At 41.2% G+C, this 25,619-nt stretch overlaps 1 protein-coding gene and 1 pseudogene across 3 annotated transcripts in view; both read right to left on the bottom strand.

Moving 5' to 3' along the window:
- The window catches only part of DYM (dymeclin), a 343,795-nt gene that overhangs the window by 258,508 nt on the left and 59,668 nt on the right, over positions 1-25,619 (bottom strand). For all 3 annotated transcript variants that reach the window (XM_039228828.1, XM_039228829.1, XM_039228827.1), the window contains 3 exons: positions 21,655-21,748; positions 20,202-20,335; positions 4,514-4,586 (listed from right to left, as the gene is read on the bottom strand). In XM_039228828.1, coding sequence (XP_039084759.1) covers positions 4,514-4,586; positions 20,202-20,335; positions 21,655-21,748 — 301 coding nt within the window. The remainder of the gene's footprint in view (positions 1-4,513; positions 4,587-20,201; positions 20,336-21,654; positions 21,749-25,619) is intronic.
- On the bottom strand, positions 11,685-12,341 carry LOC120229682 (annotated as a pseudogene).

Raw genomic sequence — 25,619 nt, 5'->3', positions numbered from 1 at the left:
ACTGCAGTTGAACCATTTATTTAAAAAAAATTTTTTTGAATATTTACTTATTTTTGAAGGAGAGAAAGAGCGTGAGCAGAAGAAAAGCAGACAGAAAGGGAGACATAGAGTCCAAAGCGGGCTCCGGGCTCTGAGCCATCAGCACAGAGCCCAACACGGGTCTCGAACTCACAAACCCTGAGATCATGACCTGAGCGGAAGTCAGATGCTTAACTGACGGAGCCACCCAGGCGCCCCTAATAAATAACCATTTAAAACTTAGTTTATAGATCTCTAAATATCTCTGCTCTTGGTAATCACCTGCTTTCAATATGTTAAAGCTAGTTTTGAATTGTCCTTGGTGGCTGCTAACACTACATTCCTCATGGGGCACCTGGGTGGCTCCATCAGTTAAGAACCTGACATTGGCTCAGGTCTTGATCTCACAGTTCCTGAATTCGAGTCCCACATCGAGTGAGCTCAAGCCCTGCTTTGGGCAAACTCGAGCCTGCTTCAGGTAAAAGCATGAGCCAGGTGAGCCCCACATCTACCCCCCACCCCCTCTCTCTCTCTGCCCCGTGGGATTCTCTCCCTCTCTCTCTGTATGCCTGTCACTAATGCGCTCTCTCTCTCTCTCAAAACAAACCAACCAACAAATAAAACACTGCATTCCTCTTGCCGCACACCTGCTGGCACATGCTAGTGTTAAGCACGACAAGTTCACAGTGAGGCTGATGATGGTCAGGTGTGAGAGCACCCCCACTTTTCTAGTTAACCCTCTCCCTTAAGTCAGAAGCTGATCCACAACACTGCACTATGGTTATAGTAGATGAAACACTTAAAGAGTAGTTTGGTTTCACATGGAAACTGTTACCACGACAAACCTTCTCATAGAATGGAGCTCCAAGAACATTAAATCATAAGAAATTGTTTCAGCAGCTGGTTCAAGCTGAGTGTACATAATATAAGACATCTGGTTGTCTGTGCATTTTCAGTTCATTTAAAAAGTATAAACACATTAAAACACTGAAATGTTTGATATATTACAACACTGTCTGCTTGCTCCTCAAGAGCGTTTAAGTGGCTGATCTATTCACTGTATTCAAGGGTTATTTACCAGCTAAAGAGATTTATTATTTCCATCCACCTTAACTTCACCAAGACATTTTATTAACAAAGGAGAAAAAAGAATGTACTCACTGAGGATAGATACTAAATTGCTGGTATTTGGTAATGACATATGCATAATAGAGATGAAACTTTTAAAAATTAAGTCAAGGGGCGCCTGGCGTGGCTCAGTTGGTTAAGCGTCCAACTCTTGGTTTCAGCCTAAGTCATGGTCTGACGGTTCATGAGATTGAGCCCCACACAGGGCTCTGCGTTGACAGTGCAGAGCAGGCTTAAGAGTCTCTCTTTCCCTCTCTCTCTGCCCCTCCCCTGCTCATGCTCGCTTGGTCTCTCTCTCACTCTCTCAAAATAAATTTTTTAAAAAAACATTTAAAAAATTAAGTCAAGAACACCTGAAACATCGCACGTACTAGACAAGAAGGTAGTAGATGATATACATGTCCCCCTTCCCACATTTGACCATACATAATAAAAACCTGACCACAGTGGCTTAACCAAAATAAGTTGTTTATTTTTTTCACTTAAGAAGAAATCCAAAGACAAGCCATCTAGGGCTGGTGTAAGAGCTCCATAGCAACATTACTGTCCCACACTCCTGGGACACTATTCTTCGCAGGTGGCACTCATCATAATAGTCTCGCGATGAGCCAAGTGCCACCTCCACATCCCAGGAAGGGAGAGAAGGGGAGGGGCAAAAAGTGGAAGGTGCGTGTCCTGTAGCCTCCTAACTTCTGCTGGTGTGCAATGGGGCTGAACCATGTCATGGGGCCATGTTTAGTTCCTAAGGTGCCTGAAAATTGACATAGGCACACACTGCCCCCATCCCCCCCTCCCCGGCCAGATAATATTGACGATCTGTTAAAAAGAAGCAAGAAAGGACATCAGAAATGCAAGGAACTGTGTCTGTCACAGAGTTCAACTTCCACAGGGCATCTTCCCCTGTGCCCTTCCCCACCCGGTGACTCCTCAGTTGCCTCAGCCCTGCCCTCCTAGCTGCACATCACCAGACCAAGTCCCAACAGGGTTTCATAGCTGTCATTTCTAAATCAAGATTACAATTCTAGATGCTGGACCTATGCACAACAGAGGCCAGGAGCCCACGTTCTCACAAATACCTGGTCCTTCCTGTTTGGGCCATGGGCAAGCAGCATAGGGCCAATGATACTGCCACGTTAATTGAGATTCTGTCCTGGTCAATCTCAAATTCTTTTTCTTTATTTAAAAAATAATTCCTGGGGTGCCTGGGTGGCTCAGTTGGTTAAGTGTCTGACTTGATTTTGGCTCAGGTCATGATCTCACAGTTGTGAGATTAATCCCCATATTGGGCTCTGCACTGGGCATAGAGCCTTAAGATTTTCTCTGTCTCTCCCTCTACCCCTCCCCTGTTTGCTCTCTCTCTCAAAAAATGAATGAATGAATGAATCAATGAATGAATGAATCCTTTAGGGGTGCCTAACGGGCTCATTTAGTAGAACATGCAACTCTTGATCTCAGAGTTGTTAAGTTTGATTTCCATGTTGGGTGTAAAGATTTCTCTAAAATCTTGAGGGGCACCTGGGGGGTTAAGTGTCTGGCTCTTGATCTCAACTAAGTTCTTGATCTCAGAGTTGTGAGTTCAACCCCTACATTGGGCTCCATGTTGGGCGTGAGGCCTACTTAAAAAAAATAAAAAAATTAAAAATGAAAATGAATTTAGAAATAATAATAATTCCTTTAAAATATGCATTCTCGGGCACCTGGGTAGCTCATATTAAGCATTGGACTTCGGCTCAAGTCATGATTTCACAGTTCGTGAGTTCAATCCCTGCATCAGTGTAGAGCCAGCTTGGGAGTCTGTCTCTGTCTCTGTCTCTGTCTCTGTCTCTCTCTCTCTCTCCCCCCTCCCTCTCCTTCTCCCTCTCCCTCTTTCTCTGCCTCTCCCTCCCTCCCTCTCTGTCCCAGAAATAAATAAAAATTAAATTAAAAACTGCATTCTCAATGGGGTGATATATCAAGAGAATGAAAACTGATTCTTTAGGAGTAAAAAACTTCATAGATATTATAATGATTTGTGGCCCTTGCAAAGGGCCACAGTACATAAAGATACATTCAGTCTATCTGCGGTATTCAAATTTCATTAGTTGGGAGAGGCAATTAAAAAAGTAAGGCTCTAGAGAGACCTTTTTTTTTTTTAAGTTGAGAGTAACTGCTTTAAATGTAACATTTTATAGCATATAGAAATTGCATTCAGCTGTTGTGAAAGAAATCCAGTTACAATAAACAAGTATTTTTCTCACATGAGAAGTTTGGGGGTAAAAGTGGAGAGGGGACACTGGTATTTGATGACTTTGGTTCAACAGCTCGATGATACAAAAGCAGAATTTTCTGTTGGTCTCCTGGCTCATGCCAAGATGGCCATGCAATTGAAATTACCTTGTTCACATTCCAGATAGCAGGAAAGAGGGCTGTCAAGAAAAAGATATACCTCCTCACTGAGGCAGGTGTCCTTTAAAAAGCTTTACCCAGAAGTTTTTTGCTTTTTTTTTTTTCATTTTCTTTTTAACGTTTATTCATTTTTGAGAGAGAGAGAGAGAGAGAGAGAGAGAATCTGAAGCAGGCTCCAGGCTCTGGGCTGGCAGCACAGAGCCCAATGCAGGGCTCGAACTCACGGACCGAGAGATCATGATCTGAGCCGAAGTGGGACGCTTAACCCAAGCCACCCAAGTGCCCCTACCCAGCAGTTTTATTGGAAGATGTGCCCCTACATCTCAGGGACCACACCTATCTTCAAAAAAGGCTGAAATGGAAATCCAACCTCTCCAAAAGAGATCAGGAAGAAAGAAAGAAGGGGAGAACGCTGGGTGGCTAACTAGCTGCCTCCACCACATGTGGATTAGAGTCTCTCTTACATCCTGTTTACAGAGCTCTGGAAAATATCACTACAGAGATTCATTCTGTGCCTACCATTTGCTCAATATTCCTAAAGATTAGTTTATTTTCCCTTTAACAAAAATCCTTATTTTGATAATGCATAGTGAGAGTATAAATATTAGGCAAAAGATACAGATGAACTCCACGGATGTACAGAGACGTACATAAAAGGCATACATTAAAATACTACACCAGAGGAGCATCTGGGTGGCTCAGTCAGTTAAGTGACCAACTCTTGATTCAGCTCAGATCATGATCTCATAGTTGTGAGATCAAGCCCTGATTTGGGCTCCTCGCTGGGCACGAGGGCCTTGAGTCTTCACCGCCCCGGCTCGAGTCTTACACCCCTGCCCTGCTCACTAGTGGGCGCAGGTATACTCGCTCTCTCGAACAAAAACAAAAAGTACACCAGGACCCACAAACTCTTTGACATGATCAATTCCCATCTTCGATATACAAAGAAGATAAAACAAATCCTGGCTGAGCCAGAACTTACAAGAGTGGAATATCAGTGATTAACTGCATCAAACAACAGAGCAATTCTTCCAAAAGATCTTCAGAGTCAGAACCTGGTAAGACACATAAAAAGTTTTTTAACAAAGTATAAAATACAGAAGAGCTTTTAGAAGTTCAGTCTTCATTCCTAATAACAGCAGTTATTATTTCATAAATATCAAATCCAAACCATGAGCAAGTTAGCACATACAACGATCTTCATCCAGTACAGGAATTTTCAACATCAGCTATTACTTATTTAACTTTTAACACATCAAAGTCTCTTATGGTTCTTGTAGGGCAGCAGCTTTCAGCTCTCTTATTTTATAATAACCGTGTTTCTCCAAAAGAAATCTTACACTAAAGTGAAATATATAAAATGGATCAAAAAATAAAGCTTCTCTAGCTGCTTTGTTTGAATCGTGAGTAGAATACCTCTACCTCTGCCCCCCAATAAATATCTGACCAAACGCCTGATCTCCTTGATGGGTCTCAAAGCACCTTTCTGAAATTGTGGGGTGCCAGAGATAACAGACCGAAACCCACTAAGAGGTGAACCGCCTCTTTATTAGTAAAGAGCTAAAGGTAAAATGGCTTTTCCAAGTCACAGAGTACGTGGTGGTGTTAGGATGCAAATCACCATTCCAGAAGAAATGCTCCTCTGTCCCAAACTGCTCAAAGTGACCATCTCATTTCCAAAGTCAATGAAATCAGCAGCTCACCCGACTTCTGGCTGTGGACACTACTGACACCTACTCCTTCATGGACTTCTTTCCCCCCTCAGTTCCTACGACACCTTATTTCCAATCTACTTCTTTTTCTATTTCTCCAGATGCACCTCTTGAGAATATCTGTCAACTACTGGGGTGTTACTGGCTTTCCTCTCTTCCCACTCCCTGTGTCCTCCTTCAGCAAGCATCACTTAAACACAGGTGATTCCTGCGTCTGCACTTTTCCTCTTGGCCTCTCCACTGAGCTCATCTCTACATAGATCCAGTCACCTACTGGCCATCTCCACCTAGCTGCTGAATTCAGTAGTACCCCAACTCCACGTGTTCAAACCTGAACCCATCTTTCCCAATATTTGAAATCCACCTGCAGCTTCTTTCTACTTTCTTCTGGTGACTGCATCAAGAGCCCACGGCCAAAGGCCAGGCTATGTTCTTGTATCTTTTCTTAACCAATCTCTAGGTACACTCAATGACACGCCACAGCCCACCTTTCCGATGGTTCCTCTTTTCTGCACTCTTCGTCAGGCTTCTGTTATTTCATTACCTCAGCTCAGTTAAACCAGCTTACTAAATTAAAACTCACCCCTGACCTTCTTCCAATTCCCACCTTCTATTTTACTACTCTCCAACCCAAACTATAGACTGCTGCCAGACAGAGCTAACCCAGCTCCTTCCTTTCCCTCTCCTGGCTTCCTTCTTTTCAACTACTTTAAGCTGAATACGAGGCATCAGAAAAAACTCCACATGCTAAAGTACAGCATGCCAGATGCTTCAAGACACAGGCCCCATACCCCTTTCTAGCATGACCTCCCCCCATCACTCACAATTTACATTCCCACAATACCCAGCTACCTGCAACCCGCCACTTCATGCCTCCTCAATAACATTCCCTGTGCCAAGGATGCCCTCCAACAGAACAAACCGGACTTTTTCAAGAGCTGATCTTTGTCCATCTGAATCCTCGGCAGCCTTCCTCTCCTCCATGAGACCCACCTCTCCTGCCTCGCTCTGAATAAAAATAATCATCTACGAAGTACCTTGCCTCATGCATAGCTTGCACTGCACATGTTGGTTACATGATACCCTAATTCCGGCCTCTAAGTGGGAAGGCTCCTCCTGGACTCTGTACTTCCTGAGGTCGAGGGCTGACAAAGCACTTCACACACACATCATGTACACTTAAAACACGTCTGCCGAACTAAACTAACCCAGGGTCTAGAACAAATCTAGTGGTTATTTCTGAAGCACCAGAGCACTTGGAACTTCAAAGTTTAGCAATTCTTTTTTTCTCTAGACCACAATATCACCTGGTATTCAGAAATTATGAAGAAGTTCCTTCCTTCCTTGTCACAAATACAACCGGAACAGTAAGCCTCTGAGAGGTACATGCAGAGCTTGAAGAAAATACTAATTCACACCGAATGCAACAATCGATGCTAAAAATAACACACAGCAAGAATCAAGTTCAGTTACTACATTAAATCTACTCTAGAAGTGCCAAGCTTAGCTCAACTAGTGAAGAAAGTCAAATCTAGAAATACGTAACATTGGTCTCTGAGGCCACACAATAAAAAGTACACGTAACTAAAATCCTTCTCATTGCAAAAGCCATCCAACATAACCCAAGTGAGCCAATGACCTAGTCCACGTTGATTTGTTGGCATACAATCTATACCCAACATAAGCTCGCTGAAATGTCATTTCCTGGTTCATCCTACAGAATGGAGTGACACAGATCCAAATAAGGACATTTAAAATCAATCACTGATTCCCTAAAGAACATTTCAGCAGGCCACTCAAACAGCACACCCCTGTTCGGTCAAGTAGTCGGCAGTCTGTTAATTATAGAAAGTGAGGGAACAAATGCTAAGGACCCACACATGGTTGGCTTTTTTTCTTTTCAGGGGTGTAAACACATCCCATTCTCAAATCTTAACACAGTGAAGAGGATTCTGTATTCGATTCCACGTGTCATCCAAATCATGACTTCGGCCAAGATTACAGCTTAGGTCAATTAAGGAGTATATTCACAGCTTTGTTATCAACCTAACAATGAAAATAATGATAAATACATTTTGTACAAGTGAAATGTACCATTTCAAGGCCAAAACTCTAACAACAGAAGACAAGAATAAGCAATTTCCAGGTGAAATCTCAGACAACTTCCATTTACTAAAACAAAAACATCCCTACAAAATACCATATTCTTATTTCTGGGACTCATCTAAAAGCAGATAATTGTGTACCAAGTGAAGATGGGGAAGACTCGACTGCTTACCAGGTCTGACGTTAAGTAAGTAGCTCATACTACATTCTTTTCCAAGCAGTGTTTCTATCACTCAGCTTCCATTTGAGGCCAAATATCTTCCTTAGTGCCAATAAAAACAAGTAAATATAAACTCACCTGCCAAAAATTATAATAACACTCATGCATTTCTCACAGGAAAGAAAATGTGCAAAGTCCTTGAAATCTTCAAGTCAGCGGCAAAGTAAATTGAAGTTCTTGGAGCAAAGGACTTTGAAGAGATTCAGTGTGTTTACCATACTGTGAAGTTTTAAACCCAGCGTTTTTCTCTGTTAAAGAGTTTTAAATCGCCTCTTATAGCTTCAGTCAAATATGCTCATATTTTCCATGTTAGTTTCTCTAACATTCATAGCTTAACATTTACTGAGTACTCTGCCCTTTGAGAGGCACTGTGCCAAGCATTTCATTCTTTATGTCACGTTAATCCTGACAATAACTTCTTCTTTTTTGTTAAGAATTTATTTTTAAGTAATCTCTACACCCAACACGGGGCTTGAACTCACAACCTTGAGATCAAGAGTTGTAAACTCAACTGAGCCAGCCAGGTGCCCCCACCTGACAATAACTCTTTAAGGAGTAGGTATGATCATCACCATCATATTACAGATGAAGAAACCCAGGGTCAGAGAGGTCAGTTTACTTACAGTAGTGGTAGAGACTAGATCTGAACCAAATCCAGACTGACTCAAAGAAAAAAAAAAAAAACATTGTGAATGATTTTTAAAGATCTGTTTCTACACAAAGTTGGAAAAAACTCTAGTCACAGTTTTTTCTACACAAAGTTGGAAAAAACTCTAGGGTTTTCACTGTAGACCGTAAATACAAACCTCTGGTGAATGAATGATGGGAAAGATACACGAAATACCCCGTATTAGTTTACACATCAAGGTGATATGTTACATTTATCAACACATACTGGAAGTCTTTGATTTAAATATCCAATTTAGAAGGGCACCTGGGTGGCTCAGATGGTTGAGTGAACAACTCTTGATTTTGGCTCAGGTCACAGTCCCAAAGTTGTGGGATTAAGCCCCACGACACTCAGTGTGGATGGAGCCTGCTTAAGATTCTTTCTCTGCCCCTCTCCCCTGCTTGTGCTCACCCTCTCTCTTGAAAGAAGGAAAGAAGGAAGGCAGGAAGGCAGGAAAAAAGAAAAGGAAAGGAAAGGAAAGGAAAGGAAAGGAAAGGAAAGGAAAGGAAAGGAAAAAGAAAAGAAAAGAAAAGGAAAGGAAAGGAAAGGAAAGGAAAGAAAAGAGAAAAGAAAAGAAAAGAAAAGAAAAGAAAAGAAAAGAAAAGAAAAGAAAAGAAAAGGAAAGGAAAGAAAAGAAAAGAAAAGAAAAGAAAAGAAAAGAAAAGAAAAGAAAAGAAAAGAAAAGAAAAGAAAAAATAGGGAATGTAAACTGGTGCAGCCACTCTGGAAACCAGTATGGAGGTTCCTCAAAAAATTAAAAATAGAGCTATCCTACAACCCAGCAATTGCACTACCAGGTATTTATCCAAAGGATACAAAAATGCTGATTCATAGGGGGCACATGCACCCCAATGTTTACAGCAGCACTACCAACAATAGCCAAATTATGGAAAGAGCCCAAATGTCCACTAACAGATGGGTAAAGAAGACACGGTGTGTATATATCTATATGCAATGGAATATTACTTGGCTATCAAAAAGAATGAAATCTTTCCATTTGCAACAACGTGGATGGAACTAAAGGATATTATGCTAAACGAAATAAGTCAGTAAGAGAAAGACAAAACATGACTTCACTCATTATGTGGAATTTAAGAAAAACAGATGAACATAGGGGACGGGAGGGGAAAATAAGACAGAAACAGAGAGGAAGGCAAACCGTAAGAGCCTCTTAAATACAGAGAACAAACTGAAGCTTGCTGGTGAGGTGTTGGGTGGGGAATGGGCTAAATGAGTGATGGGCATTAAAGAAGGCACTTGCTGGGCTGAGGGAGTTATATGTAAGTGATGAATCACTAAATTCTACTCCTGAAACCATGATTATACTACATGTTAACTAGCTTGGATTTACGTAAAATTAAAACCTGAAATTAAAATTAAAAAGAAAAAATATCTAAGTTAGAAATAACTTCAAATAATGAATAACTATAAACTGTTATTATGAGTATTATGCAGAACAAAGTCACTGAAATCCTACTCCTATACTGGGGGTTCCCTGTTTTGAAGCCCTATAAGTGACTCCAGGCAAAGGAGCAAAGAAAGACCAGATAATACCAACTCCAGGCATCTCCATTTGAAACTGAGCTGTTCAGTACCCAGTCTGTGCTAAAACACCACACTCTCCTTAGGGAGGGAAACAGAGAAGCGCAAGATACTGTTGTAATCAAACACCTTCCACCAGTGTAAGATGGGAAGGGAAGGGAGGGAGAAAATAATGAAAAAAGCACTCACTTGAGGAAGAGGGAAATAGCACTAAAGGAAAACAAAGAAGCAGCCAGAAAAAAACCTATGCGTCATTTAAATCAGGTAACATGGAAATATAAAAACACAGAGAGCTCACTGTTGTTTCCTTTTGCATGCAGAAAGCTGCCAGTTTCTAAATGCTGCTTAACACCACAATGTGCCAAATACGAGTATTAAAAATGTAATCAAGAAATAAGAGAGCTGTATGCCAAAACAGGCTCCCCAAGTGCCTAAAAAGTATAGAGCAAATCTGACTTCCTTAAGATGGAAGACACATAAGCTGGACTGTATTTACTATAAACTTACATTCAGCAACCCATGGTAAGTTCTGTAATGGGCACTTTTAATTGTGAAACTAATAATGGAATTATTCTAAAATATTAAAAATCATATTTAAACTTCTAACAAGCAAAATCAAACATGCTTCTATAAAATAATCATAAATTAGGGGAGAGCAGATGGACTCAATCTTTTCTAAAATAAAAATTGATCTACATGTTAATGCATTACAATATTTATAAGTCTGTGTCCCACACATTCCAATAAAATCTGCAATCATCCAGCTGTCTGCTATTACTACAATCAAAAGGAAATGTTTCTAATTATACTCAAGGATAATATAGTCTTCCAGGTTTTATTATAAAATATGCCTTTTTTATTTCAGTTGAGCATAGTATAAACACTGTTGATAACAGAAAATGGTACAAAACAGCTTCGTGGTACATTGGACAAAATTTAGAAATAGATTTTAGTGAGTGACTACTAACTACATAGAATATATATGTGACAGGGTATTGTACTGCATAATACATACTTACATTCTAGGCCAATTTAAAGTTTTATTCTTTTAAATTCCACTTTTGTTATTTTTTTTGTATTCAATTTATTGAAACTAAAAAAATAAATAAATTTACCCACTTCTCCCACCCCCAAACCCCTAATCTGTTCTCTGCATCTATGAGCTTGATATATGTACAGTATTTTTTAGCTTCCACATATAAGAAAGATCATATGGTATTTGTCTCTGACTTAGTTCACATAACCTAATGCCCTCAAGGTTTGTCCACATTGTTGCAAATGAATAGATTTCATTTTTTATACCTGGACACGTAGTTTATTTCCATATCTTGGGTAATGTAAACGCTGAAATGAACATGCAGGTACATACATTTTTTAAATTAGGGTTTTCCTTTTTTTCAAACATCCAGAAATGGAACTGCTGGATGATATGGTAGTTCTGTTTTTAATTTTCTTGAGTAATCTCCATACTGCTTTTAGAGTGCTTACACCAACAGTGTGCTGCATTCCCACCAACAGTGCACAAGGGCTCACTTTTCCCCCACATGCTTGCAAACACTTGGCTATTTCTAGCCTTTTCTGATAAGAGGCATTCCAACAGGTGTGAGGTAATATCTCACTGAGGTTTTGATTTGCATTTCCCAGAGAATTAGTGATGTTGAGCACCTTTTCATGTACCTCTTTGCCATCTGTCTTCTTTGGTAAAATGTCTTTTCAGATCTTCTGCCAATTTGTAATCAGATTATTTTTCCCTATTGAGTTGTATGGTATAACATATATATAATATATACAGTAAGTATATATATACAAAAAAAATATAAGTATACTATAGTATACAATATTATATATTACACAATATATACAATATATATTGTATAATATATATTTGATATTAAGTTGTGCCTCAGTGCAGATGTTGAGGCTTGCCCATGGTGCTCCTGAAGTAGAAAGCCCAGAATTTCTGCCAACTGTTCATGAGCAATGACACCAGGAAACTGCAATGACATCCACAGCTAAGTGGATGTTGTATACAAGCTCATCATCTGTAATGTTCATGTGGTCAACGGCCACTGCCAGACACAGCACCTTCTTCATCTGGAATTTGATCGTGGACTTCACTTCATCCATTTGGGCCACCATGTTCTCATTGTGGTTCAGCAAAGAAAGGAATTTGCCAGCCTTATTAAGGCCTGGGCCCAGGATTCATGGAATCTGCTTGACCAGAGATTATGAAGCCAAAAAGGCATCATACTTCTTGGCCAGCTTCCTAATTTTTTATTCCTGTTGAGTTTCTTCAGCACCTCAGTGTCCATGTGGGGAATATCCACAGCCCTGGCATCATCAAGTGCTGCTGGTCCCCCAAAACACATAGGGAGAACTTGGGGTGGGGAGTGGACTTAAGCCCAATGATGACCAAGATTTGTCCTTCTGAGGGTCATAGATCTTCAAGGTGATATGCAGCTCCACCATCTCCAAAAACTTCCGGCACCCATGCTGGTTCCCTGGAAAGGACTTCCTGCTCTGCCTCGTACAGGGTGTTGTGGGAGGCTTTGCTGCTCATGGTGCCCTGCACCGCAATAACCAAAAAGGAGGCCAAAAATTGTTGAATCCTCAGGTTTTGTTGTTGTTGTAAAGTAAGCTTTATGCCCAACGTGGGGCTTGAACTCATGACCCTGATATCAAGAGTCCATGCTCCAATGACTGAGCCAGCCAGGCTCGGGGTTGTTTTTATATTTTGGATATTAGCCCCTTATCAGATATAGGATTTGTAAGTAACTTCTCCCATTCAGTAAGTTGCTTTTTCATTTTCTTGATGGTTTTCTTTGCTGTGTAGAAGCTGTTTAGTTTGATGTGGTCCCATTTGTTTATTTTTGCTTTTGGGGTCAGATTCAAAAAAGTCATCTTTAAGACCTACATCAAGGGGCTTAGAGTTCTACGGTTTCAGGTCCTACATTCAAGTCTTTAATCCACTTTGAATTAATTTTTGTGTATAGTATGAGATAGGGGTCCAGTTTCATGCTATTTATTTCTCTTTAATTTACATCCAAGTTAGTTAGCATAGAGTGCAACAATGATTTCAGGGGTAGATTTCTCAACGTCCCTTACTGTTACGCATACCCCCCTCCACAATACCTCCAGCAACCCTCTTATTTGTTCTCTATATTTAAGAGTCTCCTATGTTTTGTCCCCTCCCTGTTTTTATATTATTTTTGCTTCCCTTCCCTTATGTTCATCTGTTTTGTATATTAAATATCTCATATGAGTGAAGATATTTGTCTTTCTTTGACTAATTTCACTTAGCATAATACCCTCTAGTTCCATCCACATAGTTGCAAATGGCAAGATTTCATTCTTTTTGATTGCCAAGTAATACTCCATTGTGTGTGTGTGTGTGTGTGTGTGTGTGTGTGTGTGTGTGTGTGTGTGTACACACCACATCTTCTTTATCCATTCATCCATCGATGGACATTTGAGCTCTTTCCATACTTTGGCTACTATCAACAGCACTCCTATAAATACCAGAGGGGTGCATGTGCCCCTTTGAGACAGCACACCTGTATCCCGTGGATAAATACATGGTCGTGCAATTGCTGGGTCATAGGGTAGTTCTATTTTTAATTTTCTGAGGAACCTCCATACTGTTTTCCAGGACAGCTGTACCAGTTTGCCTTCCCACTAGCAGTGCAGAAGAGATCTTCTTTCTCCACATCCTCGCCAACATCTGTTGTTGCCTGAGTTGTTAATGTTAGCCGTTCTGACAGGTGTGAGGTGGTATCTCATGGTGGTTTTGATTTGTATCTCCCTGATGATGAGTGAGGTTGAGCATTTTTTCATGTGTCTGTTGGCCATCTGGATGTGTTCTTTGGAGAAGTATCTATTCATGTCTTCTTTACTGGATTACTTGGTTTTTGGGTGTTAAGTGTGATAAGTTATAGATTTTGGATACTAATCCTTTATCTGATATGTCATTTGCAAATATCATCTCCCATTCTGTTGGCTCTCTCTTAGTTTTGCTGATTGTTTCCTTCACTGTGCAGAAGCTTTTTATTTTGATGAGGTCCCAGTAGTTCATTTTTGCTTTTGTTTGTCTTGCCTCCAGGGATGTGTTGAGTAAGAAGTTGTTGCAGCCGAGGTCAAAGAGGTTTTTGCCTGCTTTCTCCTCTAGGATTTTGATAGCTTCCTGCCCTACATTTAAATCTTTCAACCATTTTTAGTTTATTTTCACGTATGGTGTAAGAAAGTGGTCCAGGTTCATTTTTCTGCATGACGCTGTCCAGTTTTCCCAGCAACATTTGCTAAAGAGACCGTCTTTATTCTATTGGATATTCTTTCCCGCTTTGTCAAGGATTCGTTGGCCATAAGTTTGTGGGTCCATTTCTGAGTTCTCTATTCTGTTCTATTGATCTGAGTGTCTGTTCTTGTGCCAGCACCATACTGTCTTGATGATTACAGCTTTATAATACAGCTTGAAGTCTGGTATTGTAATACCTCCAGCTTCAGTTTTCTTTTTCCTTTTTCTTTTTTTATTAATTAATTTATTTCTGAGAGAGAGAGATAGCGTGAGCAGGGGAGGATCAGAGAGAGAGGGAGACACAGAATCTAAACAGGCTCCAGGCTCTGAGCTAGCTTTCAGCACAGAGTCCGATGCAGGACTCAAACCCATGAACCATGCAATCATGACCTGAGCCAAAGGCGGATGCTCAACCAACTGAGCCACCCAGTCACCTCCAGTTTTCTTTTTCTTTTTTAATTTTTTACAAATGGTTTATTGTCAATTTGGTTTCCATATAACACCCAGTGCTCATCCCAACAAGTGCCCTCCTCCATGCCCATCTCCCCCCTCCCCCCCACACACCCATCAGTCCCAGTTTTCTTTTTCAAGATTGCTTTGACTATTCAGGGTCTTTTCTGGTTCCATACAAATTTTAGGATTGTTTGTTCTGGCTCTGTGAAGAATGCTGGTATTATTTTGACAGGGATTGCAGGTTTCATTCTTTTGCACGTGTCTGTCCAAATTTCCCATCACTATTTACTGAAAAGACTGTCCTTTCTCTGTTGTTTATTTTTGGCACCTTTGCCACAAAATAAATGACCACGTATGTGTGGGTTATTTTTGGGCTCTCAATTCTGTTCCATTGATGTGTATCTGCTTTAATGCCAATACCACACTGTTACAATTATTATAGCTTTGTGATATAGTTTGTAATCAGAAAGCAAGCCTATTAGTAAAGTTTAGTGATTCTGTTCCACTGACAACAGAAAAGAAAGACAGAGAAAAGAGAGAAATATCACCAAACAGTATCACCTAATGTAAGGCCAAGAACAATTCAGGAGGTCCTAGAGCACTTTTATTTTTCCACAAAGACAGATTAGAAATCTTATATGCTAAATACTTCAAAAGAATAAATCCACATTCTCTTGAGTCCTTTTTCCAGCAATTGGTTTATTTATTTTTTTGCATGACTCAACTAATGAAACTAAACTGTTAAGTTTTATACGAAGACAAAAATAAACCAAACAGAAACAACTCCCCTTCCCACTACACAATTTCAGGTTTGCCTCTTGAGTTACAGCCTGCCCCAGGCCTAGGGACTACAAGCAAAGAGAAGAGAACGGTGAAATCCTGCTGCCATGGGAGCCAAGGCAGCCCAGCCACCTGGAAAAACGCAGAACTAGTTTCAAAGGAGGGAGACTGACCTCTACGGCATTTAGTCACATGACTATGTCATGGATTCTGAAGGCACTCCCAAAGAGTCTCAAGAAGGTTTTCAGCCAGAGGAGAATGAAAAGGAGAGTAGTTACCTTAGAGAGGTATGATCATGGATTATTTATTTAACTTCCACAAAAATTCTAGCCTTGACTGTCTTTTTCTTCCTTTGATCTCTCACAAGCTGGAAGACTTCTTCAACTGCTCGGGACTCTTGGCTCCCCACTGGCCTGCCAGAAAGAAGCCAGTACCCCTGCCACCTCCGTGTGCAGACGCCCCGCCTGCCTCCAGCGGGGCAGTGGGGGGAGATGGAGTTCAGAGCTGTTCCACTGAGGGACACCCCAACAGTAGCATCTCCACGTCTTTTCTCTGTTTGGGGTTCATTTTCTCCAGAAGAGTATGCATCAATCTTCTAGAGGGAAGGGGAGACGGTGGGCACGACCCCGGGGCCAGCATTCCCGGAAGCCAAGTCAAGATGCCTCACTTCTCCACTTGCAGCCTTTGCTCTCAGCCCCATTCTCAGCGGACCACCCTCCACTGGGCCAGAGAGCTCCCGCAGGAAAGCCCTCTCGGTTCAGCCTCTCGGGGAAGAGATTCTAGTTTTTTGTTTTTTTTTTTTTAATAGGCTTCCCGCCCAGCGCAGAGCCCAGTGCGAGGCTTGAACTCACAAGCCTGAGATGATGACCTGAGGTAAGAGTTGGACACTTAACTGACTGAGCTCCCCAGGTGGCCCGAAGGACGGGGAGGTCTGGGGTGACCTCCTGACTGTGCAGGGTTGGGGAGAGGACCTGGGCGTCCCACGCTTCTTTCCATCACTCCTCCTGGGTGTCTGCCTTCGGAGACAGCTCCAATTCCTCAGCCTTTCCAGGGCTCCATGGCAAGAACCGGCTGTTTTCTGGAGTTCTCCAACCCTGAAGGCATTTAGCCTTCTTCAGCTTTCATTCGTCAGTTGAGTTCACCATTACTCCACTTTTCAACTTGCAAAATGTTACCATTGTGTTCCCTCTGCCTCCTCTTTAAACTAATAATAAATTCATGAATTTCTAAGAGTCCTTTTACCGATATTTTATTAGGGCTTCAGAAGAATGCAAAGATAAACATGTAGTTTCAATTCACTGTGCTTGAGAGCAATATGGTTTCTTAGAATAAATTTATCTGGACCTACTGTATCCCAAGGAAACACGGTTAAGCAAGCCTTTTCCGTGGACATGACAAGTCTCCAGTGTCCTTTCTACTTGCTCTCTGCAGAGCCATGATGGCTGGCTGGCCGCCACGCTCCACGTTCTGCTGCCCCCAGCTCTTGGCACATGACCCACGTCCTCCATCCTCTCAGTGCCGCCCACACCGCCACCTGCTCCCAGGCACAGGTGCTATGCTCCTCCAAAGCACCCCCCTCTGTGCTCTCGATCCTAGCACCCGCCCCCCCGGCCCCTTCCCTGGGCTTTCATTTCAGCTCCTTCCCCTCTTTGTTTTCTTCTCCCTTCAGTCTCTCAATCTCCAAGGCTTCTTCCATCATTTATTTTTTTTTAAACTTTCTTCATGTTTATTTTTGAGAGAGAGGGACAGAGCATGAGTGGGGGAGGAGCATAGAGAGAGGGAGGCACAGAATCCTAAGCAGGCTCCAGGCTCCGAGCTGTCAATGCAGAGCCCGATGCTGGACTTGAACCCATGAACTGCAAGATCATGACCCAAGCCCAAGTCGGACACCGAACTGGCTGAGCTACTCAGGCACCCCACTTCTTCCCTCATTTAAAAAAAATGTAAAAATATTTGTAAAGAAACTATAATTGCCTTCCGCTGGCGACAACATTAGTGGAATAGTTACTCCAAAGAAGCCTCCTGTACAAAACAAGCAGTTCTTGGCTAAAATAACACTTTTTAGTGCATTGATGGGCCTCCTGAAAGTAAAGGAAATCTCTAAGGACCCTTGCACCATAACCAAAAAGCACAACCACAGGCGAACAAACTGTGGCTTGAAAACAGGATAAAACACTGAGCAGTAAGCAAACTCTAAGGGTAGGGTGACCTTGACGGTGACCACTGGTACAAGGCCGTGCCACCGGGCTGCCACTGGGAAGCCGAGCCTGAGATGTCGTATTAGGCCAAGAACCTCTGAAGGAGGCTAAACGGCGTCAGGTGATGCAGCCCTAGATCCCTCCAGCAACAGATGCGAATCCCTCCCTGATACGGGGCCTCAGGATTAAGATCAAAGGAGCAAAAGCTCACAACCAACATCATCAAACACATAAAGAAATCAAGTGCAGAAACAAACTATACATTCATACCCCTAAGGTCTAAAATTACTGGGTTTAGGAGACACAAGATGTACAATAAGAATCACAAGTAAAGGAGGTAATGGAGGTAACAGAAGGCGACACCAGGAACTACAGGCTACTAGGACAGAGGAGCAGTACTTACACAGAAGGCAAAGGGGAAAGAAACAGAAACAATTTTGTAGCGCTCCCTGGTTGCCCCTAGGGCTAGCTTTGTCCCCTCTGACCATTCTCAAAGGTAGGGAATAGCGCCAAGAGTTATAGTTACAAAATGATACAAATTCCCTGGAGCAAACAATCTACTACCACATCTGTCATAGCGTGTGGGGAAATGTTCAGGCAGGACGTCCTCACAAACTTCTGTCACAAACCGGGAGCTTAATCACACGCACATTTCCCTCGCAGAGAAGGCCTCACTGACTGTGCCAGCGACATCCAGCTCATCACAGCAGTATTACAATGAATCGGAACAAAAATCCTGTATGGTGTGGTAACCCAACAATCCCAAAATCCCACAGCTGACTGTGCTCAATCATTTCTAGATGGTCCACGACTTCTGTCAACTCAGCCTTCAAACACAACCAGTACAGATGTATATTATCTACCCCTGCAGTCTTCCACGCACCTCATTCAGATACGCACACTGGCGCTGATAAATTGATGTTTTTAGGTACTGCATAATGATGGGTTTGTTGTGTTGTTTTTTTTTTTTTTACCATTTCACAGTATCTATGCAGTAATTTTTATTTTATCACTTCTATAAATTGTAAAAAGGCACTGACACAAAATGTAAAAAGGACTTAGACCACTGATAATTAGAAATCTCAAGGGGCATCCGGGTGGATCAGTTGGCTAAGCATCCAACTTTGGCTCAGGTCATGATCTTGTGGTTTATGAGTTCGAGCCCCCACGTTGCGCTCTGTGCTGACTGCTCAGAGCCTGAAAACTGCTTTGGATTCTGTGTCTCCCTCTCTCTCTCTGCCCCTCTCCTGCTTCTCACTCTCTCTCTCTCAAAAATAAATAAACATAAAAAAATTTTTTTAGGGGCACCTGGGTGGCTCAACCGGGTAAGCATCCGACTTCAGCTCAGGTCATGAATTCGTGGTTCATGAGTTCGAGCCCTGTGTCAGGCTCTGTACCAACAGCTTGGAGCCTGGAGCCTATTACGGATTCTGTGTCTCTCTCTGCCCCTCCCCCACTCGTACTCTTTCTCTCACTCAAAAATAAATAAAACATTAAAAAATTGTTTTTCATTTTTTAAGTAGAGTACAATATATGCATAATTGTTTTGACATAAAGCAAAACAGTGTTGGGTTTGCAGGTTCTTGGTTGGCTTAGCTCTCGGGCCCCACGGGGCAAACACGCTCTCCATTCTTGCTGCTTGACCTCTGCTGGGAAGGTTTGCTACGACTAGGGCTGTTCAGACACTTTGGGTACCACAAAGACAAAGCCTAGCAATAACAAAATTAACACATGCCAGACAGAATTCTGATTAAAAGCGCTGTTTAAACATCAATATATGTTTACCAAATACAAGTTATCACAGCAGTATTGAATGTGTAGTATCTCTTAACATTCAGAATCAACATATAAAGCTCTAGTTAGGAGAGGCCTGGGTGGCTCAGTCAGTTGAGTGTTCAACTCTTGATTTTGGCTCAGGTCATGATTTCATAGTTCATGAGTTTGAGCCCCCCATCAAGCTCAATCAGGAGCAACGCTGCCTTTGCCCTCGGAGAGAAGTCGCGTGAAGGGTAGATGCAAAATACTATACTCCCCGTATTTCACGTAATAATCCCTTTCTGCCCTTCTACTTTCCAGGCTGTAAATTTTCATGCTAAGACATGAAACACCATCTTGAAAACTACAGACCCTCCTAACTACTGGCAAAAAAAAAAAAAAACCCAAGAACAACAACAAAACCCCAGCAACATCGGGAGAAAATGGTAACCTTTCCCTGTGTCTTTGGAAGAACATCCCACATTTCAGCACCGTAAACCTGCCCTTAAATGTTATTTCTGATCAAGGAGTCCCAAAGCCCCAGAGACTGCTGTGTCCTAAGAAAGCAGTCCTTGGTAGGTATAAAAGCTGTACTTCTGACGGGCTCTCTCCCTTAATAATGTATTCCCCAAGGAATGATACTTAAGCTGACATCCCTGTTTTCTGAAAGGTATGTCGTGGTTTTTAATTTTATTTTCCATATGTGTGAAAGTCAAAATAAATAAAAGCTTCAATCTGACCGGCTTCCTTATTTCAAAAGACAAAAAATAAAAAGAACTTTGAGAATCTTGGCTCATTTAAATATAAGATAAAAAAAAAAAGTGACACTGCCAGGTCATTTAAAAAAGAGAAGAGAAGAAAAATAGAACTTTCAAAATTATGCGTTGATTCCTCAGTACTTTACAAGCGCTCTCCCTACAACGTCTTCAGAGGCAATACTTACTGTAACTGCCAGGAGCCTTTTCTTCGTAAGTGAAATGAAGCTGCAATTCCTCCTCTGACATCTCACAGATGAACACTTTCAGCAAACAGCAAATAATAAACAAGGCATTGTGTGTCTGCCAAATGAAGATGTGGCTGGAAAGGAAAGACCGAAACCACACGTGAATCAGTATTTAGTCAGGAGCACGAGCACTGCTATCTAGGTCATGATTTCTCAGTCATCTTGCCCATTCCGTTTGTCATAGAAAAGACAATGTCCCTATCTTTTCATGGCTAGTGATACATTACTCTATTCCAATCTACTTCATGTCTCATTCTGTGTATTTTACTTAGTGAGTCAACCTAACAAAAAGATTTTCCTTCGGCATGACTGGTCTTTGTTCTTGACTTCATACTCGTCCCACACAGGGGCGGTTCAAAGAAAAGCGAAAAAAATTTCTTTCAAATATAGTAATATGAAGAGACTATATGCAAATACACAACCAAAATTTTAAATGGGGCACTGCCAGCAGCCCAGTACAATACCTGCTATTTGTATTAGTCACCGTCTACGGCCGCACCACCCTGAAGGTGCCTGATCTCATCTGATCTCGGAAGCTAACCAGGGTTGGGTCTGGTTAGTACTTGGATGAGAGACTATTTGTATTAGTAACCATGAGCTCAACAAGAAAAATTTAAATTAGATTCAACATAATTTGTTTGGAAGCAAAACTGGTTTCAAGAAATGCCTGAGGGTATAAAAGATTAACCTTCCAAATCATCAAGTATAAAATTTTAATATCTATACTGGAATTAAAATAAAAATAAAAGTATAATATCTAATCTGAACTTTCTTTCATCTACTAGGAAAGGAAGAAGGGAAACAGATGTGGAATGAAATAATACTCAAACTTAGTCATCATTTAAACTAGATATAAACATCAGTAATAATGAGAGTGGGGAAACTACCTTTTTAAATAATAACTACATCACTATTAACCTTCATGGGGTGCCTGGGTGGCTCAGTCAGTTAAGCATCCGACTTTGGCTCAGGTCATGACCTCACAGTTTGTGGGTTCAAGCCCCGCCATCAGGTTCTATGCTGACACCTCAGAGCCTGGAGCCTGTTTCAGATTCTGTGTCTCCCTCTCTCTCTCTGACCCTCCCCTGCTCATGCTGTCTCTCTCTCTCTCTCTCTCTCTCTCTTTCAGAAATAAATAAAAAAACATTAAAAAAAAAAACAACACCTTCTTAAGGGATATATTTCTGAAGATTGTCTGAAATGCTGAAATCAGACTCCAGAATTCATAATCTCACCACAATGACTTGGACAGTAAATTATAACCTGTCTTTTACTTTGTAACAATGAGAATTCCATTATAGCTTTCAAAAGACCATAGTCTATTTCCACCAAAAAATAAAAAATACTCATACTGCTAAATATAAAGAGAACATGATTTAATCAGTCTGCTTACTTCTGACATTCTGCCGAAAGTTTTAGTTCTTTGGTTCTAGAAAGGAAGACCTTAATTAGCGCACCAAGGTTTCCTGTTCGAGGATTGTTTACAACTGCAAGAGAAGATAAGGTTTTAAAAAGTTAAAATTAAAAACAAATCAAAGTCAACATATTAAAACACTTATAAAACTAAGTGTCGAGCTGAAATTGCTCACAAATCTCACAACCAATTTCACATCTAATTAGGGATATAAACAATGAGAGAAACTGCTGGTCTTAATTTTGAACAAAAAATGATTTGCAAGGGGCGCCTGGGTGGCTCAGTCGGTTAAGCGTCTGACTTGGGCTCAGGTCATGAACTCTCAGTTGGTGAGTTCGAGCTCCACATCAGGCTCTCTGCTGTCAGCACAGAGCCTGCTTTGGATCCTCTGTCCCTCCCCAATCTCCCCAGCGTGCCTGCGTGCACGCTCGCTCTCTCTTCTCTTTCAAACACATAAAAAACATTTTAGAAAATTTTTTTAAATGATTTGCAAACTGAAAATGATGGAAATAACAGGACAAAGTAGTCAATTCATATCAGAATTCAAAACTGTAAAGAAAATAGAGAATAGTTGATATGTACTCAATTTACACACACATATATTTTTCTTTAGGAAACCAAATGTTAAAGGAAACTCAAAAATGATTCCCAGCATACAGACTACAATAAATTGTAAAAGCAAAACTCTATTCAGATAATCATAAATCATTCTATGAAAACTATACACACACAAAGCAATATGACCAGGGGAAAGCTATTTTGATCAGACAAAACTTTAAAGAATTTGTTCAAAAAGTTTTTTAAGTTTAAAGGCAGGCATTTCAACAAATCTAGCCCAAAGAATTGAGCAGATACTGTAATAAGAATCAGATGATCTGGCTTCTAGATCCAAGTCTATAATTAACAGAATATTAAGCCTCAAATTACTTTTCTTCTCCAACCTCAGTTTTCTCATCAAACAACAGGTAACATATATTGACCAATATACAGTAAGTGCTCCACACACATGATGTCACTGAATCCTCAAAACCAACTCTGGGATAAGCACTTATATCATCTCCATTTCACATATCATCTACTGGTTACAATCCTTGGCTCTAAAATGCTGTGCTATACCAACCCCTATAATCAAGGAATTACACTTAATGAAAATATAAAGTTCTATCAGGCTGCACAGTAAGACACACATGATGGTTAATTTTGTGTGTCAACTTGACTGGGCCACAGGATGCCCAGATATCCGGTTAAATTTATTTCTGGGTGTATCTGTGAGGATGTTTCTGCATTTTAATTTTGAACCAAGTACAGCAGACTCGCCTCTCTAAAGTGGCCATGCATCATCCAACACGTTAAGGGCCTGAACAGAACAGATGTTGGAGGAAGGTTCAATCTTCTCTCTGGCCGACTATTGGGCTAAAATGTTAGGCTTCTGCCCTTGGAATTTATACCATTAGTGTTACTGGGTCCCTGGATAACTAACCTTAATACAGCACAGAAGCACAGAAGTTAAGAACCCATCAGAGCTAAAGAGTAAGTCGGAGAAAGACAACTAGCATCTGATTTCACATATCCTATATCGAATTTAAGAAACAAATGAGCAAAGGGGGGAAAAAGAGCAAGAGAGGCAAACCAAGAAACCAGCTCTGAACTACAGAGAACAAACTGATGATTAGGAGGCGGGTAGGCAGATGAAGGGGATGGGGAAATAAGTGACGGGGATTAAGGAGGGCACTTGTGATATGCACCCGGTGTTGTATGGAAGTGTTGAATTACTGTATTGTACACCTGAAATATACTACACTGTACGTTAACTGGAATTTAAATTAAAACTTAAAAAAAAAACTCATCAGAAGGAAGAGACCATTTAGTCAAAACCTTTGATTTTACTGATAAAGAAAAAGAGATCCAGAAAGGTTAAGTGCTGGGCCCAAAGTCAACAATGTTAGTGACAAATGTTCAGTCTTTTTTGCTTTAGGAATGGTGTTCAAACCAAACTCTGGAGATTCCAGAGTTCTGAATACTTGTTTCTCTTTTGAAATACATTTTTAATTATTTTGAAAAACGGAAATGCAAATACTCAAACACACTGGCCTATGCTGCCTGAAAAATTCACTAACAAAATTTTTTTTAATGTTTATTTTATTTTTTTAGAGAAAAAAACACAGAGCACGAGGACGGGAGGGGCAAAAGGGAGAGAGACACAGAATCCAAAGAAGGCTCCAGACTCTGAGTTGTCAGTGTAGAGCGTGATGCAGGACTTGAACCCACGAACTGCGAGATCATGACCTGAGCTGAAATCAGTGCTTAACTGACTGAGCCACCCAGGCGCCCCACGTCTTCCCTCATTTAAAAAAAATGTAAAGATATTTGTAAAGAAACAGGCTTAGTGAGGTTTAGTAACCTATCCAGTGATCACACACCTAACATGAAGCAAGTAGGCGATGTTTGGCAAAGCTGGACACCAAAACCTGGGTTTGGGTTTTTTTTTTTTAATGTTTATTTATTTTGAAAGAGAGAGAGACAGAGCATGAACAGGGGAGGGGCAGAGAGAGAGGGAGACACAGAATCCGAAGCAGGCTCCAAGCTCTGAGCTGTCAGCACAGAGCCCAACGTGGAACTTGAACCCATGAACCGCGAGACCACAACCTGAGACGAAGTCAGTGCTTAACTGAGCCAGGCAGGCAGCCCAGAAAATTTCATTTTTATGCAGACCTGAGATTTATGCTTTTGCGGCCATCTCAATGCATATTTGAACTGCTTGAAAATGTGTCGAAGATTCGAAAGGATGAAGTTCTCCAGAATTGTTAAAGATCCAGGTATGCACATATAGACTTTAAAAAATTACATATGGGAATAAGTACACCATGACAGCATCCCTGCTTCAGGCTCAACAACTGTCAAGTTAACTCAGGCCAACCTGCTGGGTAGGTGTTCTGGTCACTGCTTGAATCAAGGCAAGTCACCAAGGCAAGGTAACCTCACTGTGATAAAACGTTGTAGTACCTTGCTATTCCAAGCGTGGTTCATGGACCAGTGGCAACAGCATTACCTGGGAGCCTGCTGCACGTACAGAATCCCAGGTCCCCACCCTGCACCTGCTGACATTAACAGTGTTTCTCAAGGTTTAATGTGCTTTTAAATCAGAAGGCAGTCCTATTAAAGTTCAAATTCTGATCTTACAAGTGTCAAGTGTGACCTGAGATTCTGCAACAGTCTCTCCCAGGTGGTGCTCCCTGCTGTGGACAGAGAACCCCACTGTGAATAGCAAGGTGCGACATGTGCAGTAAGTTAGGGCAGGTTTTGTCCAGCTTTTATAATCAAGAATCAGTATATAACGTGATATTAAAATCTTGTCAGTTTCACTTTGAATTAAAAATTTCCTGTTTCTCTTTCACGCTTTGGGATTTAATGAAAGAACATCCTGAGATTACAGGATACAATGTGTTAAAAAAAAAAAAAGTTAATGTTTGCAAGTACATCTCTGTGTGAATTAATACTACCGAGCTATTGTAAACCAAAACAAAGTACTGAAACAGGGGCTGCTTGGGTGGTTCAATTGGTTAACTGTCTGACTCTGGCTCAGGTCATGATCTCACAGTTCATGGGTTCAAGCCCCACATCGGGCTCTCTGCTGACAGCTCAGGGCCCAGAGCCTGTTTCGGATTTTGCGTCTCCCTCTCTCTCTGCTCCTCCCCGGCTCATGCTCTGTCTCTCTTTCTCTCTCTCTCTCTCTCAAAAATAAATAAATCCTAAAAAAAATCAAAATAAAAAAAAACATTAAAAAACTTTTAATTAAAAAAATACTGAAACAAAGAGCTGAGGATGATATGACCCCCCATCAGATGAGCTCGAGCCCCACTTCACACTGACAGTGCAGAGCTTGCATGGGATTCTCTCTCCCATTCTCTCTGCCCCTCACTCACTTGCACTCTCTCTCTCAAAAA

Source organism: Hyaena hyaena, unplaced genomic scaffold (genome assembly GCF_003009895.1).
Source record: "Hyaena hyaena isolate Hyena2069 unplaced genomic scaffold, ASM300989v1 scaffold_33, whole genome shotgun sequence".
NCBI lineage: Eukaryota > Metazoa > Chordata > Mammalia > Carnivora > Hyaenidae > Hyaena > Hyaena hyaena.
Note: the sequence above shows the minus strand (reverse complement) of the source record. Positions and strands in the feature narration are given on the sequence as shown.